This window comes from Myotis davidii, unplaced genomic scaffold (genome assembly GCF_000327345.1).
Source record: "Myotis davidii unplaced genomic scaffold, ASM32734v1 scaffold329, whole genome shotgun sequence".
NCBI lineage: Eukaryota > Metazoa > Chordata > Mammalia > Chiroptera > Vespertilionidae > Myotis > Myotis davidii.
Window position 1 is genome coordinate 1660494 of NW_006300374.1, and position 10125 is coordinate 1670618.

The 10125-nt window shown below is 42.5% G+C and overlaps 1 protein-coding gene across 1 annotated transcript in view; it reads left to right on the forward strand.

Annotated features, from left to right (window-relative positions):
• The first annotated feature begins 1617 nt into the window (after window positions 1-1617).
• The window catches only part of PARP12 (poly(ADP-ribose) polymerase family member 12), a 44708-nt gene continuing 36200 nt past the window's right edge, over window positions 1618-10125 (forward strand). The window contains exons 1-4 of the mRNA XM_006777134.2: window positions 1618-1640; window positions 2422-2557; window positions 5230-5506; window positions 7564-7665. Coding sequence (XP_006777197.1) covers window positions 1618-1640; window positions 2422-2557; window positions 5230-5506; window positions 7564-7665 — 538 coding nt within the window. The remainder of the gene's footprint in view (window positions 1641-2421; window positions 2558-5229; window positions 5507-7563; window positions 7666-10125) is intronic.

Consider the following 10125-nt stretch of genomic DNA (forward strand, 5'->3'; position numbering starts at 1 on the left):
TCGGTTAATAAAACTATGCAGGTTTCAAGTGTACACTGCATACTGCATCATGTGCTCACTGCCCAAAGTAAATTCTTTCTGTCCCCATTTATTCCCCCTTTGCCCTCTTCCACCTTACCCCACTCCCCTTTCCCTCTAGCAATCACCATACTGTTGTCTGTGTTTATGTGTTATTGTTGTTATTATTATTAAATATGTTTTCATTGATTTTGGAGAGAGAAGAAGAAGCATCGACGTGAGAGAACCATCGATTGGTTGCCTCCTGTACACACCCTGACCGGTGATCGAACTGAAAACCTGGGCATGTGCCCTGAACGGGAATCAAACCGGGGACCTTTTGGTGCATGGGACAATCAGTGCTCAACCAACTGAGCCACACTGGCCACGGTTTTTATTGTTATTGTTATTTTTGCGTAATTCCTTCACCTTTTTCACCCAGCCTGCCAAAACCCCTCTTACGGCTGCCAATTTGTTTTATGTGTCTGTGCTTCTGTTTTGTTAGATTATTTTGTTCATTAGATTCCACATCTTCTTTATTCTTCACCTTTCCCTTTTCCTTGAGGTTCACACAAAAGTTCCTTGCCCCTTCTCTGTTTCTGGGTCACATAGGGAGAGTATGTGGCTGGTTGTATTTTCTATGTATTTTCCTGCATCTCTACTGGTCTTCCTGAACCTCAGGTCAGCTGTTTCAGAAATAGATTCTCACTGCTGCTTTTCATTGGTGACACCTGGGAAGGATCTCTGGTCCCTGACTTCCTTCCTGTGCTTGGGGGGATAGTGAGCATTGTGGTCAAGTGCACAGCCCTGAAGACAAGCCTACCTTGTTCCAACCCTGTCTCTGTTCCTTGCTAGCTGAGTGGTCTTGGGCAAGTTACTTTATATCTGAACCTCAGTTCCATCATCTGCAAAATGGGGATAATAATACCACCTACCTTGCCTGGGGATGTGTGGTGGAGGGGGTCAATGGGGAAAATAGGGGACATCTGTAATACTTTCAACAGTAAAGATAAATTTAAAAAACAATACCATCTACTTCATAGAATTTTTGAGGACTAAATGAATTAATAAAGAAAATGTTTGGGCAATCCCTGGTTTATTGTAAATGCTCAAAAAGTTTTAGCAGCCATTATCATTATAATGATTAGATAGATTTGGCTCTGGCAGCACCGATTATTAGCCCCTCTGCCTAGAATGTTCTTTCCTTCTCTCCTTGCCTGGATCCTCAACCCTAAGAATTTGGCTCAGGCTCCCTCTAGTTTGCTTCCAAATTTCCATCAGGGTCAGGTGCCCCTCTTCTCCACACTGATATATTCTAAACACAGCTGACCTTGCACTTCCCACTCCATTTTAGAGTCTTTCACCTCCACTAGATGAGAGAAGGAGTGGAATCAGGATGACTCCAAAGGAGAGGGAAATGGTCTTTTACTGAGATGGCAAAGCCTGTGGGAGGTGCAGGTTTGGAGGAGTCGATCAAGGGTTTGGTTTTCTTTTGAGATGCTTATAATAAGCATGATGTATAAGGTATGGCAGTGTCTGAGTCAAGCAAATGGTATTTGCCTGATTCTTTTCAGTCATGTTGATCAGGGCAGTTAGTTGAAGTCTTTGTATCATTGGGGCATGGTTCCAGTGCCTGGTTCACAGTGAGTGTTTAACAAGGGCTTGTTGATCCAAAAATGGAGCGGGTGGGGGGAGTGGAGAGGAGAAAGGGCTGGGCCTCAAGGGTGTGTAAGCCCTTGTAACCATAAGGCATCTATACTTATTTATTCAGCTGCTATTTAAATGTCCAGTGACTGAAGTGCTATGACTCTTCTTTGGGGAATGACCCTGTCATTCTCATTAGATACCTGCTGAGAGGCACTGTTCCAGATTCTACAATTCACAAGTTACCATCTCTTCCTTTGTAAATAAGCTTTATGTTTGATCTTTGCATAGAAATGCTGTTTTTTCTCCAGTGCTTCTAAACAATGTAAGGAACTATTCTTGTAAAATTATCTTAAAAATTGATAATTGGTAATTATCTTAAAGATTGATAATTGTATTAGTTTGCTTAGGCCACAAGTTAACACAGATTGGGGAGTTTAAACCAGAAGTTTATTTTCTTACAATTATGGAGGCTAGAAGTTAGACATCAATGGTTGGTTTCTTCTGAGGCTTTTTCTCCTTGGCTTGTAGATGGCCATTTTCTCCCTATATCCTCACATCGTCTTCCCTTTGTATGAATCTGTGTCCTAATCCCTTCTTGTAAGGATACCAGTCAGATTGGATTGGTCCCCCTCCAGTGACCCCATTTTAACTTAATCACCCCTTTTTAAAGACTGTCTCCAAATACAAACACTTTTAAGGTACTGGGGATTAGGGCTTCAACATAAGAATTTTGTGGAGACACAATTCAGTTGTGACACTAACTCTGCTCCTTTGCAGGAAGAACTGTAGAAACAGTCATGCCTTGACAACTGAGCATAACCTGAGTGTGCTGAAAACTCATGGCGTTGATCATCTCAGCTACAGTGAACTCTGCCAGCTCTTGTTTCAGAACGACCCCTGGCTTTTGCCAGAGGTGAGTGCTGGGAGGAGATGGGTATGTGAGCAAGGAATTGGGAAGAGGCCAGAAGGTTGGAAGATAGGAAATATTATGGCAGAAGAGAAGCCCAGGCCCCCATCATGATCATTGGGATCTGCTTGGAGGAGATTTAGTTTGCGTTCCCAGTTCTGTGACCTTGGGGACTGAACTTGCCCCTTGAAGCCTTTCCTTCTGCATCAATTGGGCTGTACTGCCTTTCCAGGGTGTCTGTGAGGTTGGGGGAGCCCGTTTGGCCAGTGGCTACAGCAAGACATTATTTATACAGCTGAGGAGATGAGAGACTCCAGTCAGTTCCTCCCTGTCTAGCAGGACTTGGAACCATGCAGATATCACTGGACCCAGTTGGGTCTATAGAAAAGCTTTCTAGGGCTGCTGACAGGCAGATGTGCTATTTACTAATTCATTTGTACCCAGGATTTTGAACTTTAGTTGATGTTGCATTTCTGGTATCCACTTGTTTCAAAACTTACTGCAATAGTTAGTCATTTAAGTCTTTGGGTCTTCCTAGAAGCAAACACCAAGATGGGATTATAAGTGTGAGAGATTTATTGGGGGATGAGCAGAAGAAGTTGGGATGAGCCTTCAGGCAATGATGTAGGTCTGACATCTGTGGCAGCAAAAAGGGAAGGAGGGGACTGGGCAGAAAGATATCCTGACTAACCCATTTCTAAGAAAGCTTCTACCTGACCAACAGGCAGTTCTGATCTAAAATTTTCACTGTTGGGGGTGGCTGGTGTCTCCCCAGAATGGCATGCTCTGTTGTTGGCTGGGAGCATCCCGCAGGAGTGTGGCCTCTGTGTGAATAAGGTAGTAGCTCCAGAGGGTAACAGCTGGGCCAAGAGTTAGTTGTGGTCTGCAGCATATCTGAGCAGTACCTTCCTGTGGCCAGCCAGGTTATATGGGATGTTCTGACACAGCCTACAATGAGGCAACAGAGATTAGATTGGCATATTTTAATGAAAAGGCTTCCATATGATCCAATTAAAATCACTCATTTGAGAAAGGTGCTACATAGCACAGGGACTGCCACATAATAGGTGTTAACTTTTTTTCTTTTTCCTTTTGAAAATTAATATTGATTTAATTCAGCTAATCTTTATTGAATATTCTCTATGAGTCAGACATTGGCGATAAGGAGATAAAAGACCCTCTTCCACCATTCCAGGAGGCACGTTTACTGGGTCAGACAGACAAGTCAGTGAATAATTGTAAGGTGCTGTTTTAGATGCTCTAATCAGTGCTTTGTAACAGGGGCACAGTTTTGGGTGCTGGGGAAGACGTCCTGGGATAGATGGTGCCTGCTCTGGGAGCTGAAGGATGAAGGTTTGGGAAGAGGGAGACACAGAAAGGAGGGAACTTGGCATGGTCAGGAGATAGCATGTAGGTCAGTGGATTTAGGGTTAGAGAGGGGAGAAAAAGAAATGGGTAGGCTGAGGGAAGGAGTATGGAGGGGGAGATTTGTGTTTGCAGAGTGCGTTTTCACATTTTGGAGAGATCCTCTTGTTATTAGTGTGAAAAATGAATCAGAAGATGAACAGTCTGGAGTGTGTAGCATCTGTGTGCTTGGGTGTACAGGTTGGTTCAGAACACAGTGCCAGCAAATGGGAGCTGAGTCCCAGGGTGGCATTTCTGTCAGGATGTCTACTCTCAGGCTAGACTCCTCATCCAATGACTAGTTGGGGGCCATCACCATGAATCAAGCACCAACTGTGTTCCAGACATTGTATATATTAGCCACTCCTTGTATTTCCCTTTTAATCCACACAATAGCCCACCAAAGTACATGGGATTATTCCCATTTTAAGGAACTGAAAAACCGAATCTCAGAGCTGGTGAGTGGCTTTCCTAAGGTCAGGCAGCTTGTAAGTGGCAGAATCAATGTTAGGATTCAGCCCTCTCTGGCCTTTCCCTTTGGGGCTTCCATTCCTTGAGTGGGGTCCCTGCTAAATCATGCTCAGTGTAATATCTGTGAATTAAGTGGTTGAACACTTAGTGGTCTCTGGCCTTGTTTTCATCCCCAGGAATTTGAGTGTAGAGGGAAAGGATTAATTGATTCAAGTCCCAGCTTTGCCAACAACCCAGCTCAACAGCCACTGTGTGTGCCAGATTGCTGTGTGACCTAGGACAAGTGGATTAACTTCTCTGAGTCTGCATGCTCTCTTGAGAAAAAAAGGACTGCATTTGGCCTTCTCTAAGATGCTTTAAACCCTAAGAACTTCTTTGATCCTGAGTTGTAGAAAAAAGAGTTGGGAGAAGCTGGGGCATGAGTTGGGGAGAGTTGGTGAATCAGGGGGAAGGGTGTAGGTAGAATGTAAGGTTTGTTAGGAACTGTTATGCAACTTACATTCAAATGTCTCCTGTGAAGGAATAGCGCCGATCAGTTTGAAGTTTTTTGGCTTTTCCCAGTGGAGGGGCTTGTTTTGAGAAGTCTGCTATCCACCAAGTTTCTGTTTTAGCCAAGGGTGTTTATTAACAGACATTCAGAGTGAGGGATATTCTCATTTTGTGTGGGCTGTGTGGATGATGGAATCACAGCAGTTGCTAGGTCTCTAGAGGAACCTCTTCTAACCAGTGGACTGGTCAGTAGGAAGATGGTGTAATGTGTGAAGCCTTCCTAAACTGCTGTCTTTTCCCTTCTCTGTCAATAGATCTGCCTTCACTACAACAGAGGAGATGGACACCATGGCTCGTGTTCCTTTAGAAAGCAATGTGTCAAACTCCATGTCTGCCAGTACTTTGTACAGGGTGAATGCAAGTTTGGCACAGGCTGTAAGAGATCCCATGATTTCTCTAATTCTGAAAATCTGGAAAAACTGCAGAAGTTGGGCATGAGCTCAGACCTGGTGAGGAGGCTGCCTTCCATTTACAGAAATGCTCATGACATCAAGAATAAGAGCTCTGCCCCTGTCCCACAGGCGACTTCTGGTAAGGCCCTCAGCTGGGGCTCCTGGATTCCAGCTGGCTATTAAATGGAATGTGTGACTTTGGATAAGTTGGTGCTTCTTTTAGTAAAATGCTGTTAGTGATCCCTTTCTAGCTGGTGGGGGCTGTACAGATGAGTTGAAATCATGGGCATGAACAAGCAAGACATACTACAAAAATGCCAGTTGGTGTTGACAATGAATGAATGTGCAGTCATCCCTCTGTCCCCTGGAGACCTGCACAGCTCTAGGGGCATCCTTTGCATTGCATTCTGTTTTGATTGTTTTAAAAACAAGTGAACAAAACATAGAGTAATGTTGGTCTCTTCTTGAGATGAATAAATGGAATTTTTTTAGACATTGTAAATTTACTTTGTTCACTGCTCATCTTCAGTGCCTGGATAGTGCCCAGGCCCACAGTAGGCACTCAGACATTTGTTGAATGAATGAACATGCTAAGATAAGTATTTTTTAAAAAAAGGAATGTCAGGCCATGGCTGGTTGCTCAGTGGTTAGAGCATCAGCCCGTGGACCCAATGGTCTCGGGTTCAAGTCCCAATCAAGGGCATGTACCTCAGTGTAGGTTTGATCCCTATCCCTGGTTGGGGTGTGTGCAGGAGGCAACCAGGCCATGTGTCTGTCTCACATCGATGTTTCTCTTTCTCTCTTCCCCCTTCCTCCTTCCCTTTCACTCTCTCTAAAAATGAATGGAGAAAATATTCTCAGGTGTGGATTAAAAAAAATAGTAATAAAAATAATATCAGACTTAATGAGAGGAACATGGGGAAATTCTGAGCAGAGATTATTTATGTAATAAGCATTTCTTGAGTACCTGTTGTGTGGGAAATGAAGAATGTGGTCCCTCACAGAGGTCATGATACATTGGTGTCCCTTGCATTATTGGCTGTTGGCTGGCCATTCTGGTTATCCATTGTTTTATTCAACAAATTTTAGTGCTTGCCATTTAGTGATAGTTACTGTCCTGGGCCTGGTTATATCTTGGTGACTATGAGACATGGCTCCACCAGGGATGCACAATCAAACTCACTTGTTAGCTACAATGATATCTAGGATTTTTAAAAAAAAATTTAAAAAAAATATACTTTATTGATTTTTTACAGAGAGGAAGGGAGAGGCATAGAGAGTCAGAAACATGGATGAGAGAGAAACATCAATGAGTTGTCTCCTGCACACCCCCTACTGGGGATGTGCCTGCAACCAAGGTACCATGCCCTTGACTAGAATCGAACCCGGGACCCTTCATTCCGCAGGCCGACGTTCTATCCACTGAGCCAAACCGGTTAGGGCGATATCTAGGATTTTTAATAGACCCCTTTTTAAAAGGCGAAAGATTTATACTATCTGAAGAGAAACCAGAGTATAGTGACCCCTTTTTAAAATATCAGGTGTCAGGACTACCAGCAGACAAACTTATCACACTAATCTTATCTGATTTTTTTATATTTAACAATTATCCTTGCTATATGTATTTTCCCTTCACATTATCTTTGATTAATTTTGGTTAATTTCTTTTAATAGTAGAAAACCTAGAAGTAGACAAGGTTTTGCTTTAAATAGATCTTGAAGGGTTCAATTGGATTATGGCCTTGTTAGTAAGGGAGGGAAGGATACCTGCCCTTGGGGACAGAGGGAGGTAACCTCCAGGGTCCCACAAGTGTAGGTGTTGAGGTTGAGCCTATATATGTCTGAGGAGCACATAAAAAGAAAAATGAAGAGAAATAATAAGATTACAGGTGATATTAAGTAGAGACGGTTTGCTATATGCTTGCTTATATGGTGGTAGGTGGGAGTTTTAAATGTATTAGGTAAAGGCTCATTGTAGCACTAGTAAAGGTAAACTTTGAAATCACTTACATGTTCTTTTTATATTAAATTTATTATAATTAACCTAAAATTAATTGAGGTTTTATTTTGAGAGATAGACTTTCCATTTATTGCTTTTTTCTTGGTATTGTTACCCAATCCTAATAGTTCATTAACAAGTATCTGCTATTGGAATTAAGTCAGTAGCTGATACATTTTTGTGGTGTTTGTTTGTAGAAAGAAGAGACAGTTCAGGTTCTGTGTCCTCAACAACTACTAACCAAGAGGAGAGTGATCAGATCTGCTTGTACCATATTCGGAAAAGTTGTAGCTTTCAAGGTAAGTCCAGGAAAACCTCTCATCTATGTGTGGGTGGGATAACTGCTTCTCATTCCTGGAGCTCTGCTCTGAGGCCACCCACAAAGTCCTCTTCGCTGTCCAGAGAGGGTCGGGCCTTCTTAATCATAAGCTGGTGTGGCATTTGGTCACACCAGTTCTGCAGCAGTTTGTTGGGGAGTTGGGGATGATAGGAATTATTTAAGTTTCTAAAAATCAGACTAGATGATTTTGGGGACCATAACTGTTGGTTCATGCAGTGGGTAAAACCTTGGTCAGCATAGAATGAAGTCACAGATGTGCACAGGTCACAGATGCCTAGTCTAGTGGAAGAAAGATAAGTGTTTCTTGTATAGTGTGGTTGTAGACTTAGAGATGCCTTAGACCCATGTTTATTCTTGGGAGATGAGTAATTGTTTAAGTTGTGGTTTTCTCTCCACAGTCCCTCTTTTATCAGATGTAGCAATTCTTGTATCTATGTGTGTGTTTATATTTTTACTAAACCTTTGTTTTCTTCTTATTGCTGTCCTGGGCTTTGAAGAATGTTTCTTTTTCAAATTTGGTGACTTCTCTTAAAAAGCAAACACCACAACTTCTTGTTTCGTTTTCAGTCTTTAAAAACTACCCAAGCAAGTCACGAATACTTTCACTTTGTAAAAGAGTCTATTAATACAGGGTAAAGTCTGAAGTCCTCCTCCAGCCTTCCCCAAAGGTAAACACATGCCATGTGGTTATGATATTTATGACATACTATTTAACCTGCTTCCTTTACTTAGTATTGTGTCTTGGAGGTTTTTTCCCCAGGTTAGTTAGTACATGTAAATTCACCTTGTTTTTAAAAACAATTGTCTAGTATTCAATTAGAGTGATGTTCCATTGAACATCTGAGTATACATGTGTATTTCCATGGACAGATTCCTGGAAATGGAATGGTAAGTCAAAGAATAGGTGCCATCTATACTAATAAAAGGGTAATATGCTAATTAGACCGGGTTGACCAGACATCTTCCGGTCGTCCTGCCTTCCTTTCGGACAAAGCTCTGGTGGCAGGGACCGCGGCAGAGGCGGTTAGGGGCAATCTGGCAGGCAGGCAGAGTGGTTAGGGATGGTCAGGCAGGCAAGCAGGTGAGCGGTCAGGAGCCAGCAGTCCCAGATTGTGAGAGGGATGTCCAACTGCCTGTTTAGGCCCGATGCCCGGTGGTCGGACATCCCCTGAGGGGACCCTGATTGGAGAGGGCGCAGGCTGAGCTGAGGGGACCTGCCCCTTGTGCACGAATTTCATGCACCGGGCCTCTACTATATACATATATGTGTATATTTTAAAAATCAACACAGATCTAATTTACACACAATAAAATGAATCCATTTTAAGTGTACACTCTGAGTTTTGGTAAATGTGGCTGCTAAATAAATATAGCCATGACTATAATCTAGATATGGAACAATTCCCTCATTCCAAAAGTTTCCCTTATGCCCCTTTATAGTTAATCTCCCCCCTCTAATTTTCTCAGGAAATCCCTGATCTACTTTGTTACTGTAGGTTGATTTGTCTTATCTAGGATTGCATGTAAATAGAATTATACAGCATGTATTCTCCGGTACCATCTTCTTTCACTGAGCATATTTTTGAGGCTTGGTCATGTTGGAATATCCATAGTTTGTTCCTTTTTATTGCTAAGTAGTATTTCATTGCATGGATTGACTACAATTTGTTTAACCATTCAGGTGAACATTTGGGTTTCCAGTTTTTGGCTTTTTTACAAATAAAGCTTCTGTAAATCTTCATGTACAAGTTTTCATGTGGATATATGTTTCCACTTTTCTTGGGTAAAGACCTAGAAGTGCAATTACTGGATCATGTGATAAATGTGGGTTTAACTTTATAAAAAATTGCCAAACTGTCTTCCAAAGTGTATGTATATTATTTTAACTTTCCACCAGCAATGAGTGCGCATTTCAGTTGTTCTGCATCCTTGTTAACACTTGGTATTGTCAGCCATTTAAATGTTAGCTGTTCTGCCGAAACCGGTTTGGCTCACTGGATAGAGCGTCGGCCTGCGGACTGAAAGGTCCCAGGTTCGATTCCGATCAAGGGCATGTACCTTGGTTGTGGGCACATTCCCGGTAGGAGATGTGCAGGAGGCAGCTGATCGATGTTTCTCTCTCATTGATGTTTCTAGCTCTCTATCTCTCTCCCTTCCTCTCTGTTAAAAATCAATAAAATATATTAAAAAAATAAAAATAAATGTTAGCTGTTCTGATAAGAGTAGTGATAGCTGCTGGGGTCCAGCCCCAGCAGGTCCAGGGGCTGCATCCTTGTTAACACTTGGTATTGTCAGCCATTTAAATGTTAGCTGTTCTGCCGAAACCGGTTTGGCTCACTGGATAGAGCGTCGGCCTGCGGACTGAAAGGTCCCAGGTTCGATTCCGATCAAGGGCATGTACCTTGGTTGTGGGCACATT